This window comes from Anguilla anguilla, chromosome 1, assembly GCF_013347855.1.
Source record: "Anguilla anguilla isolate fAngAng1 chromosome 1, fAngAng1.pri, whole genome shotgun sequence".
Taxonomy (NCBI): Eukaryota; Metazoa; Chordata; class Actinopteri; order Anguilliformes; family Anguillidae; genus Anguilla; species Anguilla anguilla.
The window spans coordinates 67,607,703-67,632,508 of NC_049201.1; the positions used below are offsets into that span (position 1 = coordinate 67,607,703).

Consider the following 24,806-nt stretch of genomic DNA (forward strand, 5'->3'; position numbering starts at 1 on the left):
CCATGATGCAAAATTGTGCTGGCTTGAAATGGTCAAAAGGCATTTGCCATCATGTCAATCAGGCCGCTTATAAGAGTCCACAAGAAATGTGCAAGCAAACATACAGTACCTTTCGGGGGTTAGAGTTTAGCCATGGGGTAAGCGGGCTCTGCCGTTCCACTTCACCCTCTCCCATTCAACTGTATCTCAGCTCAGAGAGCACTGTGCCTAATCATCCAGGCCGTGTTCCTCCCCATCACCCCGGCTACATGATAGTCCCTGACGGGGCACTGGGAGGGTAATGGTCCATAGAGAGCGGGGGCTAATGTGCCTAATCATGTTTGAAATGACAGCAGAATGTGGGGAAACGCAGCCTAATCGCGTAGGCCAGCGTATAGCAGCGCAGGGGGGTCCATTTTGATTTATTTGGCCACGTACACAGACGGTCTGTAGCCATCTGAAAGATTGAAGGTATCAGTATTGATCTATATGCACGGTGGCATTGTGATTACACTGCTTTTTTTTCTCTCTCTCTCTCTCTATAAATGGTATGGTATTGCTATTGCTCGCTGTAAAAATGGTGTAGCTCTGTTACCAGGTCTGAAGTTGTTGGCAGATCCATTGTTTGAAATGAATGACATAAACAACATAAAGCATAATAAATTGAATATAAAAGTGCCATTAAGGCTTTGATTGCATGTTTTTTTATGGAATATTGACACTGTGCCAACTGGGATTTTACAGTGAAGCTTGTGCTGCTCAAGAGAACTGATGAATTAATGACAATTAAGTTTTAAAAGGACAATAACAAGGCCTGTTCCAGACACTATAAAGACCTGGCATTCTTTTAGCGAGGCTGTCCAATTTGCACACTAGGGATGAACAAGGCGAGGGATGTCTTGCTGTACAACAGGAGCCGGATTGACAGTGAATCTAAATGAATGTCAGTTAATCGATGGGCAGCCTTGGCGGCCCAGAACCCTCTGCTGCACAAAGAGACCCCAAACTGACTGCGTGTCCCAGATGGCTTAACAAGTCCGCTTCATTAAAACCAGGAGAACGGAATCTTAAAAATCTAAATGAGTACAAAGAGAGAGGGGGATCAGCGGTGGCTTATATCCAATCGACAGCTGTCAGCTCATCAGTCTCTCACTTCCAGAGCCTTTGAACAGCAATTGATTAAAGAACAAACCTCCATAGTCTGGGATTAATAGAGGAGTGCGTGTGTGTGCGTGCGCGCATGCGCGCTTGATGTTGTTTTGGAGTTTGTGAAAGGCGTAGGTGGTTGAGAGCGTGGCAAGTCCTAGCATGAAGAAACAAGGTCCAGCCAGTGTCTGTGGGTGTACAGCCCACACCCATTTTTCGGGTTTCTCTACTTGGCACCCTGAAGAGGTACAGATTGGAACTGTGGACTGGAAAGAGGACAGCCTCCGTTCAGAACGGCCACTAAGGCTGTTCCTAAGCTGCGGCGATGGAAAGGGGTCAGAGGAGGTGTCGGTGGCGAGTTCATTAACACTAGCCTCACAAAGGGAAATCCAACTCTAAAGCGTGTGATTGAAGTTGTTTAATCGGCCTGGGCGACGCTTCCGCAGCCTTCGAGGAGCTTTGTGCCAGCGACGGCTCGAGCCAGCGTCTTTCAGCGCCCGCAACGGCTGCCAGGCGCTCTGCCGTCGCGATGCCACCGTGATCCAGGCGCGCGTATTTATAGCTGCAGCAGTGCTCTCTGCCACCGGAGAGGCCAAGCCATGCATCTGTCACAGGGCCGGCGTTTAATACCAGGCCTCCGGTGCGCTGGAATGGATCAGATGCAGAGCACTTCAGAGACTTTCATGGATTTTCTCTCCCCCCACAGTTGTCAACTGTTTTCAGCTTCTTTACTGATTTCTTCTCAGGAACAGAGTTTCTTTCAAACCCTTTCTGACTTGGTTTGCATGGATGTTCACTTTTGAAAGCCACCCAGTTGCAGATACTGTGCATCTGGTGCACTTGCATAAGCTCTTGCATAAGCTATTGTTGGTGTGTCAGTGGAGTGCTTTTACAGTCTTGCTCATTTCTCGTGTGTCACTTTAGATCAGTTGTTTTCCTTTTCACTGCTTTCCAGTCATCTGATGTCCCCTGTCAACACACACTGGTTAAGAGTGAATGCATTCTTTCCTCATGGTCTTTGCCTTAAGGCTTCATTTGCTGCCTGTGACACTTGCTGAGACCGTGACATCAGGTGTGTTGTATTTTCAGTTGGACCCGTTTAATTCAAGAGCGCTGAGCATGCACAGCAGGTGATGTGACAGTCCACAGTCCTCTTCTGCACTATTTCACTGTCGCATCATGTAAAAGTGGGAGGCTTCTGCCGTGACCTCACGGAATGCCTTAGAAATTTAAAACACTTCAGGTAGGAGTGCTTTACTGAAATCTGGACTAGCAGGAGATACACTCTGCTCTGAGTTTCAACCAAGAAACTGCATAGCAAATACACTAATACCTCACATGTTTGCCTCACACATCGGCCCCACCCCACCTATCCCCTTTTTTTGTATTTTTGGGACCTCATTGACCCAGTGCTGACATTTTAAGTTGGAATGGAATTAGAATTGGAATAGAGTTAGAATTTCACTTTCTGTTGAGAAAAAGCTTGAAACAATTTCTAGAAAATGGTGTGATGTGGAAAAAGATGGTTTATCTCCTGATTTTACATTGGGGAAGCACAAAGTGATAGACATTATAAATGTGGCAACTAGCAGTCCATTCCAGTCAGAAACGAAAACATGGAGTGCTAAATTAACCATTGTATCAAGCAGTGTTTACTTGGTTTGACCAAGCACAGGGCAGGATTATTTAAATTTCAGGTACAATTTTGTTTTGCAAAGTCCTGCTATGTTTTACTGTGTTGCTGAAGGCTTCTGTTTAAAAATGTTCAGCAACATCTGCTTTACCATGCACTATAAGGCTACAGAGCACTGTTAAGGTTTTTTGCATTGAAGAATTGAAAAATGATGTCATGTTCAATAGTTAAATCCATGTGTGCATAACTTGAAATATCTTTTCTGCCAACTTCTGCCAACATTTTCAGTTTAAATCTCTTTCTTTTCCATTCTGCCTCTGGTCCCAACGGTATTGGATAGATGAGGGATTATGAGTCGCTTAGCTCAGCGGGTGGTGTCTGTGGTGCGGCCAGGTGGAGATGTAATTAGAAGTCACCACGGATGTGGTTGGAAATTTGCCATTTCCTGCAAGTCACTGCCACTTTGTCTGTTCTCTGTGTGGAAATTGCCATTGTCTCATCCATCAGTCACATTGTCTCAGCGCATTACACAGTCTTACAATGCTGGTGGCTGTAATTCTTGAAGTGAACTGAGGCAGACACTAATCTTTCTAATTTATTGGTTTGTGATTATTGCCTGACCTCATCACAAAAAGCAGCTTTCTCCCCTGAATCAGAATGGGCCTGCATGCGATTAATATGGATGACTATCCTTATCTCTGAAATCTGCTTCTGATTGCTTTATAACTGCGGGCTGATGTTTCTAAAGGCTGAACGCACAGTTTTGAGAGTTTGAATGGATGAAGCTGTGGAGGGGGCATGCTGCCCTCTGTGAGCCCACAAGAGGGGCCCTTTCTGTCTTTGCTAAAGCAAATCGTCTGCCATCCGTTTGCTGTCACCCTTCACCTTGGAAAGATGCAGCAAATGTTGAAATGAGCATTTTGTCACAATTTGGAATGCACCCAAGAATTTCATATTTCAATCAAAGTAAAACAGAAGTTCTGGTCTGCCCCTGTGATGGAGTTTGGTCTCTTTTTTTTTGGAATATTTTTTCTTCCGGAAAACTGGGACCTTGCACCTCCCAGTCGGCCTTTTGACGCAGCAGACAGAAAGAGGCGGATTCCTGAGGGACACCAGCGTTTATTGTGTTAGCTCACCTGTGAAAGACTCACGGCGAGTAGGTTAATGCACAGTCGCACGCTCACCACGTTCCCCTTGAGCAGCACATGCTGATGAGAACGTGCTGTGCTGTCCAACGCTGTTATAAATATAGGAGCTTCGGCTGGCAAATTAGTCACCTTTTCAAAGGTGCGATTGTTGATGTGGGGAGCTCAGTTGAGATGGCCAATATCTGAGCTGGGCTTTCTATTTTTTTCCTTCCTCCTTTAGTAACACCTCCATTTTCAGAGAATAGACTACTTTTGTGTTCATAGACGTTGATCAAGAATGAGCCTAGTTTTATTACATTTTAAATTGTAATAAAGGAGCTTAATTGGCGTACAACATGAAAAATTATAGATATTGCATCCCATCCTTTACCAAATATTTTGTTCTCCCTGCCAATGTAAGAACTTGTAATTTATAGCAATTGCTCCATTTCCTCATATGATAATTCTGTTGTCTTTGTCTATCTCTCACTGACAGGGCACCTGCAGCTGCCCGGCATGGTAACCTGCTGAGGTCCAGTCCCCCATTTCTGGAGATGAGGCTTACCCCGGGGCTGCGGCCCCTTCTGATGGTGGCACTCACCTTGGCTTCCTGTGTGCTCCAAGTGTCCATCGCAGCTGCACCCTTCCCCAAGGATCTGGAGCCAATCAGCATTGTTGGCAGGCAGTGTAAGCTCCTCGTGATTGGATGTCACAGGTTCTAAAGGATGACAATGTGCTTATCACCCTCGTATGTGTGGATTTAGCTTGCACTGAGAAAACCCATCAGCTCTGCACTAATATTGCTGTACTGTATTCCAATATGGCTTGCCTCACTTACAAAAAACTGTCGTTGTAAATTTTGCTAGTGGCATATGGAGAAGCCATTACGCTATTCTTTCTGATCTATGGGATCATTGAGTGCAATTGGGGGCACCGCCTTGATTAATTTAAGGTCCCCTTAATTGATTAAAGAGCTTGCTGTAGAAATGACCTAGACTGGGATGGAATAATCTATTCAGTAAAATATAGGGCCATTAGTAGAAATAGCCAGACAAAAAGTAGATCCCATAGGAGGTATAATGAGAACCATTCGTCACCAATTTATACAAGTGACATTACCTCAGAATCAAGAGAGGTCCGTAAAGCATGGTGATACAATAATGTTGGATAGAAAATTATCTTTCAATTTGCATTAATTGGAAGAACTGGATTGGTTTGCTTACCACATTTGAAAACCTTTGAGAGAAACTGCTTAGAAGAAATTACACCACCGTCATAGTGGATCGGGGAGTGGACACTGTTCTGACCTAGGGCAACGCACACCTGATGAAAGATAACATTTAAAACATCAAATTGTAATTATGTGAGAGAAAGCACAAAGAAACAAATATATATGATCTAAAGAAAGCTAGAAACCTAGAGAGAAAGGGAAAAGAATTTGTAGATTATAAGTTCAAATACATCTTCTGTCTTAGAGGTTTCTCTTGCTCCTCATGTGCTAGGCTGAAGGCAACCCAGGAGCGCTTTTTAACACAATGCACTTCTGTTGGTCACAGTGTCTGTCCCAGCTGATCGATTAGCTGGGAGCCTTGCTTTTGTTTTCTCTGTCTCTTGGAATAAACTTTCAGCACATAATGTGCAGTAGCCGTCCGGGTTACATAATGAACTGCAGTGTCCTGTGGTGATGCGGCACTTGCCAGTCATGGGATACAGCACCACCCCCCTGCCGCATTGGTAAACGGCAATCCTGGGGAACTGCAACCAACGGAATAGCAGCAATGAGACTCAACACATCAGTGTTTAAGGGGTCACTAACTTTTCTAACCTTAAATATAATCTTGTTCAGTGCAAAAGTAAATCCAGAGACAGTATTCAGTTGGATGTAACTTTTTGGAATTTGTAGGTCTTTGTGTAATGGTCTTTGAATATGTATGTTTAGTATGTCCAAAAAAGTACATATCCTGAGGCTCACCAATTAGTATTTTTTAATTGCGTATTTTGTTTTTTATCCCCAGTTTCTACGTTCAGTTGTATTTGTAGCCAGTTTTATTTGTTCAAAGTCCTCAGTCAATTAAGTCCTATGCGCTTCCAGCCACCATTTTCTGTTCAGTCTGCAGTGCACTAGTGCTGCTCTGTCATTATGTCTGAAGTGTAGCCTTCAAGTGCAGCTGGCATAGTCAAACTGCAGATTGACCAGAGCAGCCACTGATGGCTACACAGCCTGATTCCTTGGGTGACGCTACAGCCAGTTATGCTCTGTAGGGGGTTGTTGCTGCCCACTGTGAGACAGACCCACTCATTAAACCCTATCTTAAGTGAGGTGAACCACCTAGCAGCCCCCAATTACTGATTTCTACAGAACACTTGGTTAAAATATTTTAGTGTATATTCCTGATAATCTTTCAGAGAAGCACTGTGCGTACACCCTGGTCGCCTCCATCTATAGTTTGTCATAAACACGCAGTTTAATTGGCTGATTTTTTTTCAGGACAGGCTTTATGGAAGTGCAGTAAAGGCAGTGAGCCATTCTTTGGAACAATTCTGCTGAAATTAGGTGAAACCCTCAAGGGCTCCAGCGAAGAAGAATAGGACTATAATTAGAATAGTTAAACTCTTGAACACTGTAATTTGCTTCCCTCCATCAATGCTTGGCTCACATTCAACCTCAGTGTGTTGTGGAATTAGAACTGCAGTGAGAGAACAATTATGTCAATTGTTTAATTAGAGGGGCCCCATATTGAGTGTGTGTTCAGAGTGTCCATCTTTACGTGAGAAGATTGAGGGTCTGTCCCTAGTGGCGTCGTGCTAAATGTGTTTTTGACTGCTTGGTGCCATTGTGGCCCAACGTGACACTGAAATGGACTGCATTTATAGCCACGTCGTGAACTGGAATTCTTTCCAGGGGGTGTGCTTGGACTTCCGGCTGTTTCCCTAGAATGAAATCAGTAAGACACCCACGCTCAAATGCAGCCTTCATTTAATTACATCATTCACTCTTGAACAATCATGATGTTTTTGCGAATATATGTTTAAATGCCCTTTTTTTGTGTCCTAACGTGTAATTCATATGCTATATACATAGTAATACACATTATTTACAAAATAAATATAATAAATGAATGTAAGATTTAAACGACTGACTTTATGTTTTGACCGCATTGGTACCATTGGCTTGCACTGAAACGGGTGGCTGAAAGACCTTTACTGGAGCCAGCCGTGCTGGCGCTAGAGAGCAACATCTCTTACCAAAGCCAGGAAGTGAGCTTCAAAAACAAAGCCTGGCCCCGGCCCCCTGCTTTGGCCACAGCTACTTGCAGTACGGTTATGTCATCCATGGTGGCAAGCTGACTCACTAAATTAACTGCATTGAATACCAAGGAGAGGGAATATTTGATGAGCATACAGTACTGCTTAGCCCTTACTCTTTATGTTGGTTGAAGGTTTTATGCGCAAAAGATGTGATATTTTGCTTTACAGCTCAGCTTTTTTTGCCCTGCGGTATTAATCAATGCACAGGTGACCTGCGAGCCTCGCTGAACGGCGCAAACGTAATTGTTTGCAATTGTCTGTCCTTCCACAGACTCCTACCTGTACCCCAGCTTCCAGGGCCTCCTGTCCGACAATGACACTGAACGGCTGGGCCTGGACTTCCAGAGAATGCTGCGCATCAACCACATGCTGTACATCGCAGCCAGGTCCGCGACACACGCCCGCCCGCCCGCCCGCTCGCTCGCCTCCGATCCGGCAGGCCACTCCTGCAGTTACCACGTTCATTTGCCTAGCTGAGGCCTTTTTCTGAGAGCACTTCCTGCGCTTACATTGGACATGGTGTCCAGTAACACAGCTGCTTTTTAGACTGATGTGGCTGTAAGGTTATATGATTTGTTCAAGGGTACCTTTCTCCTGTTGTGCTATGGCCTGATCCGTCTCACAGCTGATCCATCTAGGCCCTCAAACTTGTTGCACCAGTCCAGCGGAAAAGTCAGTAATTATATACGTTTAATACATCTGTCACTGGTTAATTACAGCTCAGCAAAACAAATCAATCTTGTTTCTGCTAAGGAGTATCCGGGACGGCAGATTGGGAGGGCTTTGCTCTTGTCCACAGACTTTGCACACCGCTCAGACGGTTGGATGAGAGGGGGATAAAGAGTCACTGAAAGCCTTCTGCCCTCTGTTTGTTGCAGGGATCACGTGTTTGCTGTCAATCTTAGCGCCTCTGCTGAGAAGATCATCCCGCAGCAGGTGAGCACAAACCTCCCCCAGGTACTGCTGTGAACTGCTCACCTCTGCCGCCAGCTTCCAGTTTCATTCATTTTTCCACCACGAAACGGTCTTTTTTTTTTTTTCAAATCTAATTTGTATTTTCAAAGCTGCATCCTTCACAGGTTTGTGGTGCAGTTGCTCCACTTTAAGTGATTTAAATGTTACAAGCTGTCTATTCTTCTTTTTCCCATGCTTTTATGGATTTGTTTTTGTTTTACTTTATTCAAAGAGAAGGACAGAACAGAGGGTAACAGATAGAGATCACAGAAAGTGTGATGGTGGAGAATTGAGCCCCCAGCCACATACAGGAGGGGATTCAGATATTTGTTCATGGGTTAACATTTGGCTACCCTACCAGACACACGTTTCACCTGCAATTTATTTTTCAAAGAGGATTGCCAAAATGGTTCTGTAAATGGGATGGCACAACAATAACACATGCATTATTGTTTTGGATTAGACTGATGTTGTTTAACACTATTATTTTCGACGGCATTATTAATTTTAACAATGTAAAGGCAGCCAAATGAGAATAGCCTGTGTGCACACCTGATGTGAGTAGACAGAGCACTGAGACTATGCCACACAGTATGGTGTGGTGTTCTCTTTCTAAATTGCAAGCAGTGGTACCAGTCTTACATCCTCTGGCCTCCTAAGCTTCCCCATCTCTGACACGAGCACCTCAGATACACCACACACAGCTGTGCACAAGCCTGACCCATGAAAAGTATTATTTTCAGATAGGATCTGTTAATATTTCTCCAGCCCAAGGTGGGGTCCCCTCACTTCCCAGCATCCTTAGCTCCCCTGATGAGGTGTCTCATCCCGAGGGGCATGCAGAAGGGTCAGTAAATCACCCTTGCAGTCTTGACTGCCTAATGCTGGCCCACAATACATCAGGACATTCCAGCCACACAAGCTTGTTAAGTAGCTGATGGATTTCTCCCCGTCGACTCTATCCTAAGTTCAGGAGACGTGCGGCAACTGCTAATGTTCCAGGAGATAATAGGCAGGAGAGGGGACTTCGTTAGAGCTGGCCCTCTCCACAGCCCAGGCCCTATTAGAGAGAACTCCGAGCACTGCCTTAAAAATGAAGTGTTTCTCAGCCCTATGCAATCGCTCATGCTACACTTTGTGAATGCAGGCTCCAATGCAGAAATCTAAAGTTCAGCACACTCAAACTTCGCACCAACTAACCGGCCCAGGTGATTACACTTGCCAGTGTGTTCAATGCGTTCTCTTGCGTGTGTTCCTTCAACACAGCAGGTAACCCGTGTTACTGTTGAGCTTAAATGGAAGTACACCTCCGTTCTTGTTTACAGTCTCTTCTGTGTGTTGCAGAAGCTGACGTGGAAAACGAAAGATGTGGAGAAGTGCACCGTGAGAGGAAAAAACAGCGTGAGTGTCTTTTTCACTTTATCTCCCTCCATCTCTCTTTAGCACTCCCTTCTTTTCTCTGCTGCATTGTCACCCCCTTTACCCTTGTCCTCCTCCTCTGTGTTTTGCAGCTGCTTTGTGGGAAAGTATTGTCAGCAGTTGTTCAGCTCCCAGATCAAAATCTGCTCCCCTGGTTATCAGTAGACAGGTAGCTGTGGAGTAATGTTACTCCAAGGCCAGAGAAGTGAGACTCAGGGCTCAGGCAGCACCAAAGGGCTCAGTGGAGGGATTATAACAGGGATGTGTGTTTGTGTGTATGTGTGTGTGTATGCGTGGATACATGTACTCAGGTGCACGAACCATGCTCCAGGTAAAAGCCCCACAATGCGGGGAGGCACTGTCACAGAAGTCTGTCGTCTGTCATTTTCTTAAAGCAGAGGCTTGTGTTTGCAGGATGAGTGCTACAACTACATAAAAGTGCTGGTGCCTCGTAACGACGAGACTTTGTTTGCCTGCGGCACCAACGCCTTCAACCCCACCTGCCGCAACTACAAGGTACGCTGCCTGCTTCTGTTTTCTCTCACTGTCGAGTTTGCAATTTCACAGGAGCTAAAAACAGAAGGAAATGCCCTTCAGGTTTGCGTAATGGATACTTTTAAGCCTTTACTCAGTCGTATTTATCCATACAGTGTAAGTGTCAATGGCACTTTACTAATAGGTTTAGTTGTATTTCAGGTCAACAAAATAGTTGAATTTAAGGAAACTGACTTTGGGTGAACTGCTTGTGTAGAAATTTCAGGGAATATGTGTTTTAGAAATTGCATGCTTGATTCAATTGTAGATGGAAGTTTGCCATCTGAATAAATAGTTGTTTTCTTGTCAGTAGAATCATGCTGGGAATTCTGGTGTTGAAACTGACTGGTCGCAATACTGAGTCACAAACTAACAGCTGAACCAATCAAGACACAATCTTCTGCCTGATATGAAACCCAGAGTGAAAATGAAGCAGCCATCTGCACTCAGAGACAACAGTGTCACAGCAGCATGATAGCAGGGTCATTTCAGGTCTAATATAAAACTGTAAAAATGAAATAAGAATTAAGGAGTTTAGCAGTTAAAAATTGACGTCAAAGTCTGTGACAATTGATTCACGGTACTGTGTTTGGAACACTGAAGAAAAAATTTGTTCGTAAAAATATAAGAATCATAGGGAGTTCTCAGGCAGTCACTGCAGTCCGTAAAGACGAGACTTCTATATCGCTGTGTACATTCTTCAGACCTGTGGAAATGCTTAACTCATAATCAAGCACATATACTTCTCTCACCAACTTTGAAAAAGCTGATCTGATGCTTCTGTAGACAAAAATGGGATGAACTTTGGACGCTGTAACTTGTAAACTATCTGCAGTGATATTTGAAAAGGCATGAGGTTTTGGAGAGGTGGTGTGGGCTGGGTTTGGCTTTATTTTGCATGGGATGCACTTTCCATAGAAAATGACACCTCTTAGCTTACTGGCTGGTTATTGGAGCCAGATGGATCTCAGACAGATGTTGTGTGCAGCAGGTGGTGCCTGGACTAAAAGTTGAAATCGGTTAGTTCGGTGTTGTTTAATTCACTAATCCACAGCCAAACTTTGTGTGTGAGTCAGCGGCAGCATACGATTTTTTCTTTTTTTGTTTCAGTCAGTAGGGAGTGCATTTATATTGTATTTATACAAGTTGGCAGATTTTGCTGTTTTGTTCTTTTTTTGCATTGACAAATAGGTTAGCGGCTGTCACCGTTCGCACGAGCAGCTGTTCCTGGCTGCCTCCTGCGCTCTGCCTGTAGGAGGTAGCCACGCACTGCGCTGTGCCCACCTGCGCGGCGCCCTGCCCATTGGGCTTGCACTCATTTTTTTAGGTTGAAGTTGTGCGCCTCGCTAATGATGCCGCACACAGAGCTGCTGAAAGTTCTGCAGGCAAGAGATGTCCTCCGGTTTCTGAAAGGCACGATAACTCACCCAATCTGACTCACTGACCGTTAAATTTTGATGTACAACAAATGAAACAAATTTATACGCTCTATGCTTTTTCCCATTCTCTGTCAAGGGATCTTAATGGCCTCATAGATTACACTGTGCTTTCTGCCTTCCGGGCTAGTGTAGCCTCTTTGGGCAAGGTTACTTTCAGATTGTGTATGAACAGTGTTTATCATGTGTTTTTTTGTTTGTTTGTTATTGACTTCGGTTAGGTTTTTAAATTATGTATTCAGTTTATGCTGCTGCATTCAAAATAAAACCCTGAAAGTGACATCCAGGATGTGCCCCATCTAGCAAACGCCCTTTTCATCATCTTGATATTTTTTTGGTTTTGACACACAATATGAAGATTAGCATTCAGCAGATCTGTTGGGAAATGGAATGAAGCATGATGAAACGGTATGAGATCGCAGTTGAACGGTTTTGATGGAATGTTAACAACTGCGCATTAAGACTGTCAAGCTAAACCGATGAGACGCTCGAACGATCAAAAAAACGCGCTGCCCGATTTAATTTAATTTCCCCTTTCAGATGTCCACTCTTGAGCAGCACGGGGAAGAAGTTGTTGGCCAGGCCCGCTGCCCCTTCGAATCGCGGCAGTCCAACGTGGGTCTGTTTGCAGGTGAGTTCCCCGGGCTCACCCCTCTCTGAATTCTGCGTCGGTGATACAGTATGTGCTCGATTACCATCTGAAAGCCGAGTCCTGCTGGTATTGCTGTGAGCTGTAAAGTGTCTGGCGCTCATTCATCTCCAGCATGCATGAAAGGTCAGTATTTGCCTAAGGATTCCACTGAAATGTCATTAAAGGGAGGTCCGGCTGCTTGGGTTTGTTTTGAACATAGTTAACTTGCAGAGCCACAGCTTCAGTATTTTTTTTTTTTTTTTTGGTTTGTTTTTCAAGGTGGTGCCTTCTACTCAGCCACCATGACTGATTTCCTAGCGAGTGACGCAGTGATCTATCGCAGTCTTGGAGAGAGCAGTCCAGTCCTGCGCACCGTAAAATACGACTCCAAGTCGCTCAGAGGTGACTCTTCCTTCATATGACTGTCCTACAGGATCTACACTGCCGAATATCATGTAATGTCATGTGCGATATGTAATAAATATGTATCATTCCTTTCTTTGTTTTTGTTCCAGAGCCTCATTTTCTCCATGCCATTGAATATGGGAACTATGTGTATTTCTTCTTCAGTGAGATCGCAGTGGAGTACACCACCCTCGGCAAGGTGAGGGTGTGTCTGGTGGCCTTGTGGAGTCCTCTAGAGCCTGAAGGACTTTGATCTGTATTCTGCAAACCCATTGGGTTCCCAAATAGGCGGCATTTTAGTAGCCTTCACAAGCATCCTGCTTCAAAATTATATGCAAAACTGGCCCTTATAACACCTGATTTTCTCAGCCAAGCTCAGAAGTTTTTTTTTTTTTTTTTTTAGTTTTTTTTTACCTTATCTGTTTTGTGTTTAATGTCTTAATATGCTTCTATGATCAGAGCAATTACCTTATCATTTTTCAATTTTCGTGAAACTGACTTGAAGGGGTTTATGGATGGTTTTATTTTAATTTCCTCTGGAATTTATCCAATAATTACAAGGACTTTACAGAATAAAGTTTGATCGGTTGATATAGGGCTCTCCCCTGAATGATAGACCGGTGGGCATTATCCTCTTTTCTCCATAGCAGGCTCATACATGCCTTGGTGTTATCATCTTTATCACCAATTCTGGTTACTTTTCTCTCCTCCTACGATGGCTGTCTCGCACACTGCAGGTGGTGTTCTCCCGGGTGGCCCGTGTCTGTAAGAACGACAATGGCGGGTCCCCTCGGGTACTCGAGCGCTATTGGACCTCGTTCCTGAAGGCCCGCCTCAACTGCTCCGTGCCAGGCGATTCCTTCTTTTACTTTGACGTGCTGCAGTCCCTGACCAATGTGATGCAGATCAACCAGAGGCCCACCGTGCTTGGCGTCTTCACCACACAGGCCAACAGGTGAGTCAGTCGGTTGTCTGTCAAAGAAATGCTCATACGTGAACTCATAGGATTGTGCACAGTCAGAGATGAGCAGAAAAATCATAAACAATGAGACAAATGAGCAGTGCCAACTTAAAATATACAAAAATAGTCATTATGCATTGATATACCAAATATGACCATATTATGTGTGCATGCGTGTGTGTGTGCACCAAAAGAGTCTACCCTTGTTACTGAGCGTTTATTACTCTTAGAGTTGTGGTGTGGGAACGTCTCAGAATGTTATGTGTGGTATGGAGAGTCGGTGTGCACAGGGATAAAAGCCTGCTCTGCATGGATATGCCCTCCAGTATAACAGGCTCTGCAGTGTGTGCCTTCTACATGGACGACATCGAGAAGGTCTTCAGTGGAAAGTTCAAAGAACAGAAGAGCAGTGAGCTGGCCTGGACACCGGTGCCCGAGGAGCAGGTGCCTAGACCCAGGTGAGAGGGTCCTGCTGATAGTGGAAGGGGCCTGGAGATGGTGGGCTTCCATGCCCTGTTTAGATATACTTGGGCGACAGCCAATTTGAAAGCGTCCTATCCCATTGTGGTTTGCTCCTCTGGGGCTGAGCTACTTCAGTGACGAGTATCAATAGAACAGTCTCTGCATTATTCATTAGGCAACAAAAAATAGTGTAGAGTTTTATTTTAGTTGATGGTAGCAGACCTTGCATTAATTAACAGTTGTAATTTATAGGCACATTAAATGTGATACCAGAAAGGGAAAGAGAGGACACAGGCTCTTGGGTTGAAAGGTAATGAAAAGAAGATAATTACTTTTCTAAATGTCAATCAAATAAATATGACATGAATACAATTGATGTGGGTGGAAAATGTATGATTTTATTGCAGTTATTTGAGCAGTATTCATTTAATTTCATTTTCTCCATTTTGAGTCAACCCCTCGCTCAAAAATAGCTCTTTAATAGCTTCAGAGCAGCACTAATTGTGTCCCCTCTCCCCCCACCATCTTGTCTCCGCAGACCGGGGTCCTGTGCTGGTGACGGCCCAGCTGCCTCTTTCAAGTCCTCCACCACCTTTCCTGATGAAATGCTGACCTTCATCAAGTCCTACCCGCTGATGGACGAAGCCGTGCCGTCCGTCAACGACCGGCCCTGCTTCACTCGCACCACTAGCAGGTATGCCCCGTCCCACCCCACCACACATCTCTGTCCTCTCTCACGGAGGAACCAATCAAGCACACAGACTAAGGATGCAAATTTTGTGCAGTTCTTTTAAACGATCGTTGGCGCCCATTAATCGATTAGTAATGATTAACTGACTAGCTTCAAATCTACTATATGGCCTATAAAAAGAATGACTTAGAATAGGCCAACCAATTAATGAGTTGTATTTGTCATAGAGGTTTTATTAAGACATGCTCAAACGATCATTTAAGCATGATTTGCATTGTTTATCAAGGCCATAAAGGCAAGAAACAAAATTCTGAAAACACGGAATCACGGAATGAGAAATCTGCTGGACATTCTCAGGCACCGCTGACATTTTTATTACAGGCGGGCTGAACTGCCACTGCAATTGTGACAAAAGATATTGCTTATTAATGCTTAACTGTGTAATAAACAAATTAACTGCTTTCGTTGTTTTTTTGTTTTTTTTTGTCTTTGTGACAACACGTGTAGCTGCTAACACAGTCTTATAATGAAAAAACTGATCGGTCTATTCAATAGTGTAGCAAGTGGTAGGTTATTCATTAAACAAAATAGAAGTAAGTTAACAACTTTGTAAAGTAGGCCCCTCGATGTGCCGCAAACAAAAAGGGTAAGTAGAGGAGTGAAATAAATGGGATGAAATGTCATGAAACCCCCAACAAAAGACCGCTGGTAGGCTCTATTACTGAAAGCTGTAACATATAGCCATAACATGATCAACGAAGCCTATATGCCATTACCTAACTTAATACCTAAGCATTTTTGCTCAGGAATATCTACGTGCTTTGGCGTTAGTCTGGTGCACAGAAGGTAGGACCAGCCGCTGAGAAGATGTTCCAGGAATGGACAAATAACGTTCCACTAATGCTGCCAGTAAAGGGAACCATGACTCGTTAACATTCCACCAACCAAGGGGATTTGTGTCCAATGACAAAGAAACGTCTCTCTAATGTAAAATCTAATCGCCAGCATTAGGTTAGTCATTTAAATGGGTAATTTAACAGTTTAATCAATAAAATGAATCGATCAATGTTCTTATTAACGATTAACAGTTACCTGATTTCGTGTTAACATCCCTAATACGGATATAAGAATGCGTAATGAGGAGATAAGGCTATCCGGCTAATTTTTGCTCTGACGTCAACGTCTGACAGAAGGTCAGACTACACCAGCCACGGTGAATCAGGCTCTATTGTCATGATCATGCAGGCTCCCACACAGAGGCTCGTTAACAGCAGTAAAAAATTGTATCTGAAATATGGAAGTGTAATTTACCTATCCCACCAGCTGGCATGCCAACTGTGTCACACCGCGCGCATCGTAGAACTTCTGATGGATGACATCTTTCGGCAGCTCACTGTTTCACATCTCTTTCAGAACGACTCGTCTGTTTTAATCTCCCTGGGGTAAAATACTGAGCGGTCCTCTGACGAGTATGTCCTGAGAATAATGCAATGTGTGATTTTCTGGTTTTTGTTAACAAACAAAAAGCATATGAACACAAAGAGTATTTTAACTAGGTCAGACAGAATATTGTTGTCAAATTTATCATCACGTTGCTTGCTGATTACACCAAAATTTGTGTTCACCTTCAGGTTTAAACTGACCCAGATAGCTGTAGACACTGCAGCCGGGCCCTACAAGAACTACACGGTTCTGTTCCTGGGCTCTGAGGATGGCAGGGTGCTGAAAGTTCTGGCGAGCACCCATCCCAATGCCTCCTTCAAGACCCAGCTCCTGGAGGACATTGATGTTTACAACCCCACCAAGTGAGCTCCTGTCAGTTAAACCTTCCTGAAAGTAAACCTTCCATTACTAGACAACTGCTTTTTATACCTGAAAAAGGCTCATACATCTTATTGCCTTGATGAGCACAGGGAATGTAGAAGACAACGCCATATGGGTTTAGTTTAGACCTCTATTCTGCTGTGCCACCCTAATTGTCTGCTCTCCTTTTGTCCCTAAAGAAGCAGTTGACTTTTCTCGTAGTTCCTCTACGTCACGTACTCATTGGTCCCGGGTCTGTTTTTCATACGTGTTCTGCCGTTCTCCAGGTGTGACGCTCGTGGGGAGGACAGGAGGGTTCTGGGGCTGGAGCTGGATAAGGACCATCATGCCCTGTTTGTGGCCTTCTCCAGCTGCGTCATCCGTGTGCCCCTCAGCCGCTGCGCAGACTACGGCTCCTGTAAGAAGTAAGTGGCAGCCGCCGTTGTACTTGCCCCCCTTCCCCCCAACCACAGATCCATTCTGTCCAGTGAAGCTTTTTTTTATGTGAAATTGAACCATCTGATTGGATGGGGGCCAGCCGTCTTACCAAAGGAGACATAGTGTTCGGCCCTGCTTCTTATTACGATCCCATCTCCAGAGTCCGCAAAGCCCAAACAGTCGACATCATGCAGAGATTAGGAGAAAGGATCGTTTTGAAAGGCCCCCTGGTGTTCGATTTCAGGCCCATAACCACTTTGCCACACGTCTTTCATTTCCAGCAAGCAAATTTGGGTCTGGCTCCCATAGTCTGTTTTCCACTCACACTTAATTAAGTGAGAATCTTACTCTGTCACAGTGGGAACAAGAACAGGATCCCACACTGTTGAGCCTGTGCCTTTGCGGTGGATGGAGAAAATTGGATTTGGCATGGCCAAAATCTGTTACATATAAAATGTTTGAGGAGGCACTGTTGATGTTTTCATAAATGCCTGTATTTTCTGCTGTAGTGAGAACAGTCATTCGTAAGGGTAAAGCTGTATGTTCATACAGTACATTGAGAATAATTATACCTGTACAAGGCAGGATAATGGTGCACTATGAAATACAATTAGTTACGTGTTTTTCTTTACCTCTTGCAAGTGCTAAACAAGGCAGTTTTACTCAACTGAACACACACTTGGGTAATAGTTCAGTACTAAGGAAGAATGTAGATTGTATTCATCCTCCTTTATGAACTGGAAATCTTACTGTAGAAATCTGGCTACTTCTGTGGGGTCCACAGCCGAGATCACAATGGCAGGGTGCATTTCAGATGCAGAGTAGAGAATGGAGACGCAGGCTTGTCTATGTCCTGCTGAGGAATGATTCCAAACAGGACTGTGCTGAGCCACGAGGGTGCCTCTGTCCACATCATTTCCAGACAGGGGGCCGATGGAAAATTTTGTGCAAAAAAAATGACAGCTCCCGTAGCTCCAAGGCACCCCTCCCCATGGTAGAAACTCTGGTGATAGTCCAACCCCGCCCCCCCCCCCCCCCCCTACCAAGAGCCCCTGCCAACAGTCCCTCTGGTTTGTCTGTCATTGGAGCTGTGACAGCCAGTCTCAGACTGCCTCTGGCTCCCAGATGCCTTGGGCTGTCAGTAAAATGACTGGCTTTAGGCCTGAGTGGCAGCCACTCGATGTCCTATGTCTGTCTCCCCTCCCCACAAACACCCCCACCCCCACCAGACAGGACAGTATTTCAGAACATTATTTCAGACTTACTGTTTTAACTGTGACCTTTCTCAGTGTCATTTTCAGCATCCTAAAGAGTACTGTGGTTTTAATAGGTTAGTGGATGAATGGGGTCTCCTTCACTTTTGTGGGGATTTTTACGATGCTGTCACTTCTCTGTCTTTCAGGACCTGTCTGTCCTCGCGTGATCCCTACTGCATCTGGCTAAAAAGCGGAAGCTGTACCACCATGACACCTGGATTGAAGTATGTTCTGCTTCGAATTAGGCCCACCAGCTTTGTGCGGTTATTAGCAAACTGGCCACTGACAAGAGGAGGTTCAGGTCAATAGCCTTTGCACAGACGTGCTCTGTGTGAAAATAGGACCTTAAGTCATTTTTGTGCGCATTTTTAATGTAGGTCTTCCATACTTCCCATTTTGAATTAAGAGTTTATTTTTGTTCCCCAGCAGTCAGAGATCGGGCACGGTGTGTTTAATACATTGTCTGCTTATTTTACAAGATACCCTTTTGTTGCAGAACATTGAGTATCATAAACATGCAAGCTGGAGCCAATAGTGTAGCACAGAGCTACCTAAATATTCTAAGGTCTTTACAGAGGTACAGATCCAAAATTACTTTCTGATATCTATATTTAAGTCTAAAAGTATAATTGTACCTGAAGTACACTCAAAACTCAAAAAGTTCCGGCACCAAATAATGAAAACTCTTGTACTGACTTGCCAGAGTAACCAGTACGGTAAGTTCTACATGTTTCATAAAATTGTGTTTATTAATCCTTTAAATGCATTCGCTCAGACATTATATGTAAGCCTCAAATACAGTTCTTGGAAAGATAATAAAAAAATCAGTTATTGATCAGAGTGACCCAAATGTAATTTATTTATCCATTCTGATGAACTGGAAAGAAGCTATTTGACACTTGGAACTATTGATCACTCAGCTGCCCAGAATGTAGGAGTGTGGAAGCTAAAGGCCAATCAATCTCTTTCTCTACTTCTTTGCGCCCTGTTGCATGTAATCGAAACCAATGTTCAGCTGTGTGGATTTCAATCAGAGCTCATGTACCACACTGCCTGTCTGGAGGGAAATAGTATTATTTCACTTCGCTTTAGCTTCTCTACAGCCTCCATGTTTGCTATTGTTTTTCCTTTATACACGATGTATCTCTTAATCAATTTGTGCTTCAATGTTGTCTCAGCAAGCACCACAGGACACTGAGGTCACAGAGTCCTCTGTTCTTCCATTTACACTGACATCAGTGAATGGACTTCATTTCGTGAAGTAATGCATGCTTTTCACAGGCCCTCCCATCTGTTGTATTTTCTGTCCTGCTTTCAGCCAATGTTTAATAGATTTTGTGTGTCTGGGAGAAAGCAAAGCAGATCGTGCAGTGCTTTGATTTATGTCATGATTTAATGTGGAGACAATTGCTGGAATCAAACTAATGAAGTAGGAAAGCCAAGGTAGGCAAATATTTGACTTAGTGTTTCCCCCATGCCGGGTTACGCGTGTGAGGTAAAACAGTGTGAAATGTCCAGAGCTTGAGCCAGGAGAGGCCTCCAGATTCAACAGCTCATAAAGACTGTAATGGACTGAGCCACTTCATGACTGGAGACACACATTCTGAGCCTCCTGGGGGATTATATAAAGTGGGGCTGCTGTTTCGGGAGAGTTGATCCAGAGGTGAGCTGCTAATGCAGTTTCTGCTGATGCTGTCAGGGCTCCAAAGATGCATTGCCAGGGACATTAGCCTCTTGCAAACACATTCAAAAATCTTAGCAACCGAAGAGCAAAGTAGATAAATACAGGCCTGTCCAGGAGTTATGTGCAGGGCTGGTTTCAGAGTATGCTACTGTAGAAATAGCCTTTCATGCGTGTGCATTTGTGCGTGCGTGTACGTACGTGCATTGCGTGTGTGTATGTCTTAGCATTTGTGTGTGTGTGCATGTGTAAGTGTGTGTTTGTGTGTACATGTGTGTGTGTGCTTCCATGCGTATATGCATGTGTTTTTTGTGTTCGTGCACGTGTGCATACGTTTGGCCGCGTGTTTATATTTGCCTGTGTGTGCGTGAGTCTGTGCGGGTGTGTGGGTTAGTGTTTGTGCACGGGTGCGTGTGTGTGGTGTGTGTGCGTATGTGTTTGTGTGTGCCTGCATGTTTTCTTCACACTCCTCCTTTCCATTGTGAGAGGAGTGTGGCTCGGTGCACACCGCCGGCAAGCCTGCGTCTGGTTAATAAATAGTCCTGTGATAGAGCTCCGCTCTCATCCCACCAGCCCAGCACATCTCAGTTTAATGGAAAGAGGGGACGAAATAATAAGAAGAAAGCGGCAGAATGATTGAATATGCAGCAGGAAGAAAATTGAATAAACTGTATTTGTGTCAGGAACAGATAAAGCACTAGGATGAAACAAACATTTCAGTTGATTTACCTTCCTAATGGGCAATGGGGACAGCCTTCAAGTTGGACCATTTTTGATGCGAGTGTCCTGTGTTCCATTAGTCACGGATGGTGTGCCTGCTTTTTTATCCGTTATTTCACAGCGGTCAGTGCTGTCTATAAATGGATTTGCAGTTGTTTATGTGATGGTGTGCTTGATTGAGAAGGCTTTCTAAACATTAAGCAATTCAATTATTTATCAGCTGGAATTAATTTGCAACGATGGCCTTTTGTATGGCGATCTGCTCATCTGTGTTAAAGATGCAGTACCATTCAGCGTGTGAGCCTTCTCCAGGGAGGAATAGAATATCAGCCCTTCATTTTGCTATCTAAAATCAAAGTACAACAGTCCAGAGGGGGGGCAATTCAATATGGCCCGCTCTGAAAAAGTGCATGTTATGAGACAAATTAAATTGCATTTCCTTGTAGGGAAGCGCGGGCTCAGAGGATCTTGAGTAAAAACAGAGAGGGAGAATTGAGATGTGAGGGAGGCAGAGATTAGAGAGATTAAGCAGTTCTGCTGTTCTCAGACTGCAAGCCAACACGCCCGGCACTCCGGTTTGCCTCGTCGTTAAATTTATCCCTGCCACTATAGTAAGTGGTAAACACCCTCGTTTCACCTGGCTGAGAGAGCACTTGTGTGCTGGCCTTCGCCCGACTGTTAGTTCTCCTCATTTCACATGGTCATTTACTGTAAAACTGTGGCATTAACGGTTGCTGTATGGCTGACATCTGTGTGGGTTGGGCTTTAATTCACCTGCACAAAAGAAGTGAGACCTTGTGCCGATAGACAAATTGAGTGCTAATTCTGTTTCCCCAGGCTCTATTATCATTATGTATTGTGAAATGGTCACCTAATGCCCAGCTAATTTAGTTTCTAAAACAGAATATGCTTAGATAAATGGGGACCTAACATTATGCATAAACAGACTGTGATATTGAACTTGTTTTTCCAGGGCTGGGCTCGAACAGGATGTAGAGAATGACTACACACAGTATCCAGACGGCTGCCATGGTAAGTCTAAAACTGTCATTACATAGTATCTTCTCAACTAGGCTCGGAAAATTTACTATAAAAAACTTCCTTTGCTTGTCACATCTGTGTACTCGCACCCCCTCTTTATTGTCAGTTGTAAATTACAGGAAAATTGTAGATCACGACAATAAACATATCTAAGGTATATCAAATGAAATCCCTTATAACTTTGATACACACAGGTTCTGTGCATATTGCTATGCTATCCTTCACCCATCTGTCATATAAAATGTAATTCTCAGTTCTAATATTACACACTCGAGGGGAATTCATCTCTGCAAGGAGCTATGAGGGGTGAAGTCATAGTACCAATGACCACCTTGCTGAAATTATGCCATTATCAGTGGCAATAGGCTGTCACTGTAGACCTGCTATTGAATGAGCTTTCTTTATTGCGCTGCATTTTCCCTGCATATTGGTTCAAGCTTTCATCAGAGTGTAGTACTGGAATATTACTGCTACCATTTGTTGTTGGTTGGTATTTTGTTTTTAGTTTTTTTTTTTAGCATATTTTTGTCAAATTTATTTACTCTTTTGTGCTTTTCCCATTTGTAGACATCCTGGCTACCACTCGCAAGCAAAACACTGCTGCTGATTCTGCTTATGGTCAGTTTACTTTAGTTTTTTCTTGATTCTTACTTTATTTCCACCCACATTGCGTTTTCTGCTGATGGAAGATATAAAAATGCTACAAATACTCCCATCCTCAAGCCTCAGCCCCAAGTGAAAGACCCATCTCATTTAGTTTCTAAGTTGTATGGGGAAGTGGTCACATGGTTAACTGTTAACGTCTTGTGAAGTCATCAGATTTGGTTCTTCTTTCTTTTTTTTCAGTTTTATGTTTTTATTCTTGTACCACATTTCATCGCTTGTCTTACACTGCACAATGTAATCATACCAAGGTTCAAACATATTTGCTGTCACGTGAGGCGACTTGTTTTCTCTACACACCTTTCAAACAAATTCAGTATGCTCAAAATATGCTTAAAAATACATATGCTTGAAAAACATGTTACCGTCTTTGAGCTAGTGCCTCAAATACTTAATATATATAATTGTTATCGAAAGGTATCTGCGGATTCATATTTACGGTCGTTTCTTTTTTTTTCCCAATATGTAGTTGTATGCAAGCATGAATGCATATGCTTTACCACTTGGCTGGTTGTAGAAAAACAACCTTTCAGAAACTTAATCAAGTACAACTTTTGTATGTTTTATATATATATATATATATATATATATATATTTTTTTTTTTTTTTTTTTTGCATCTGTTCAAATTTGAGAGCATCCATGAATGCTCTTACTGTCGAAGAGTTTGTGGAATATAACATAGAGGATACAAATTCTGCAGATCTTGGAGCCGTTTTTCAGAACAGCAAAAACATTTTTTGGGCTGAGCAGGGTTTTAACGAAACTAAAAGATTCTCTGGAGCACATTGTTTCTGTGGTCGTATGTTCTCATTAGCCGGGGTGCCCAGAATTGCATTGCTTTAAAATGGAGGCAGAATGCTCAGAGAAACTATTGTGCGAAACGCACATGTGTGCTGCATTGTCATTTAGCAAATAGACCTGCAGTGTGCTGTGCGTATCTCAAATTTCTTTAAATTGTAAACCAATGTGGGCATAAGTCCAAACTACTCAATACATGACATAAATTACAGAGCTACTTGAATCGTTTTGACTCTGTCGATGGCTTTTTTTCGTGCACCTGTAGAGTGGGGCTGCCAAATATAGTTCGAGAAAGAAACCAAATGAACCCTCTGACTCACTCGGGTTCGTGCATTGGTTATGAGGAAAAAAGTTGGAACTGTGCTCGCTGCTTCACAATCCTTATTTAACCCGGATTTTGTTGCGCATCCAGTGAAGTGCGGGCCAGTAATTGCGACGCATCCATTCTGTTGTGTTTACCGCAGCGCTAATTATCGCCGTCAGATCATCAGAGCCTGTGTGAGAGACAGGGCTCTTTATTCAGCGATAGTGCCGTCCGTGTGTCACTCCCATTCGGTCTGTCATCCCCGCCGCAGCAGACGGAGGCACGAGGTAAAGCTGCTGACTGCGGGCACCTCCGTCCTCCCGCCTCCGCAGTCTCACGCAGTCTCACGCAGCCTCACGCAGCCTCACGCAGCCTCACGCAGCCTCACGCAGCCTCACGCCGCTCCTGTAGCGGCTACCTCTGCACCAGCAGAAACTGCGCAGCAGTGGGACCCGCTACTTGACGAGCGCCCGCATTGATCGGTTCACGTCTTCACCCCGCGCGTCGCTTTTAAGCCCCTGCGAACTGCGAGCAGGAGATTAGCGATCATTAGCGGAGGCGAAAGCCGCCCGCAGCCGCAGATGGAATCAGAGGGGCCGTCTGATTCCTCCCCCTGCCGAAACAGCAGAGAGGCTCCACCGTCTCCCTCTCTCTTCATCCCGGCTGTCCGTTGATCTCGCCCCACCGGGATGGCTCGCAGGGCTCATTGCTAACCGCGCTGCCGTACAGACACTCGAGTGGCTCTCTGGTGCCCATTATGTGTTTGTTTAGTTTTTTTTTTTCTTATACCAGGAGGGGGGGGGGGGAAGCCTAAATGAAATGGAAGTACAGCTATTGTCATGCCCGCCAACGCTCATCTCCCCTGGCAAAGGGTTTTAATTTGCCTGGCGCAGATGGCGTGCTGACAGGCCACCTTATTCTGAGCGGAACTTGTCAAACTGGCAATGAGAGATTGGGCCCCTCGTGTTCAATCTGGACGGAAGCTTCTCGGGATGGCAACATTTTTGGCTGGCACGTTACCATTACAGATCAATCAGACTCCACTGCTTTATGCTGTAGACATCCTGGTACACTCACTGTAAATTTAAAAGGGCTCCTGATGTGTGTGGTGTGTGGATGAGATTTGAGGTTCTTAAAGAGTGACTTGTTGCAATACTGTTGTTAGTGCAGAAAATTCATACACTTTGCAAATTCACTTCTTTTTAAGGATGCTAATGTATTGTCAACAGGTCATGTCATCATTGCCTATTTTATAGTTATGCGATAATGGGTCCAGATGGTTTTTGTTTACGATTAAGCATATTTTATATATGTAAATACATTTTGCACAACCTGCCAGCATCACAGAGGCTGGTGTAGGGGCCTGGCTTAAAGTAAGGAAATGCACTCAGAGACACTTCGAACCTCAACTCCA

General features: G+C 44.1%; 1 protein-coding gene across 5 annotated transcripts in view; it reads left to right on the top strand.

The window, feature by feature from the left end:
• sema6e (sema domain, transmembrane domain (TM), and cytoplasmic domain, (semaphorin) 6E) overlaps positions 1 to 24,806 on the top strand; it is a 119,143-nt gene that overhangs the window by 79,193 nt on the left and 15,144 nt on the right. For 3 of the 5 annotated variants that reach the window (XM_035431581.1, XM_035431583.1, XM_035431585.1), the window contains exons 4-19: positions 4,378 to 4,572; positions 7,466 to 7,580; positions 8,073 to 8,130; positions 9,493 to 9,549; positions 9,982 to 10,083; positions 12,078 to 12,168; positions 12,448 to 12,570; positions 12,684 to 12,772; positions 13,311 to 13,528; positions 13,861 to 13,992; positions 14,535 to 14,690; positions 16,319 to 16,492; positions 16,778 to 16,915; positions 18,331 to 18,408; positions 21,559 to 21,617; positions 22,194 to 22,244. In XM_035431581.1, the coding sequence (XP_035287472.1) occupies positions 4,440 to 4,572; positions 7,466 to 7,580; positions 8,073 to 8,130; positions 9,493 to 9,549; positions 9,982 to 10,083; positions 12,078 to 12,168; positions 12,448 to 12,570; positions 12,684 to 12,772; positions 13,311 to 13,528; positions 13,861 to 13,992; positions 14,535 to 14,690; positions 16,319 to 16,492; positions 16,778 to 16,915; positions 18,331 to 18,408; positions 21,559 to 21,617; positions 22,194 to 22,244 (1,774 nt within the window). In that variant the 5' untranslated portion in view covers positions 4,378 to 4,439. The remainder of the gene's footprint in view (positions 1 to 4,377; positions 4,573 to 7,465; positions 7,581 to 8,072; positions 8,131 to 9,492; positions 9,550 to 9,981; positions 10,084 to 12,077; positions 12,169 to 12,447; positions 12,571 to 12,683; positions 12,773 to 13,310; positions 13,529 to 13,860; positions 13,993 to 14,534; positions 14,691 to 16,318; positions 16,493 to 16,777; positions 16,916 to 18,330; positions 18,409 to 21,558; positions 21,618 to 22,193; positions 22,245 to 24,806) is intronic. The other 2 variants (XM_035431582.1, XM_035431586.1) reach the window with 2 other exon arrangements.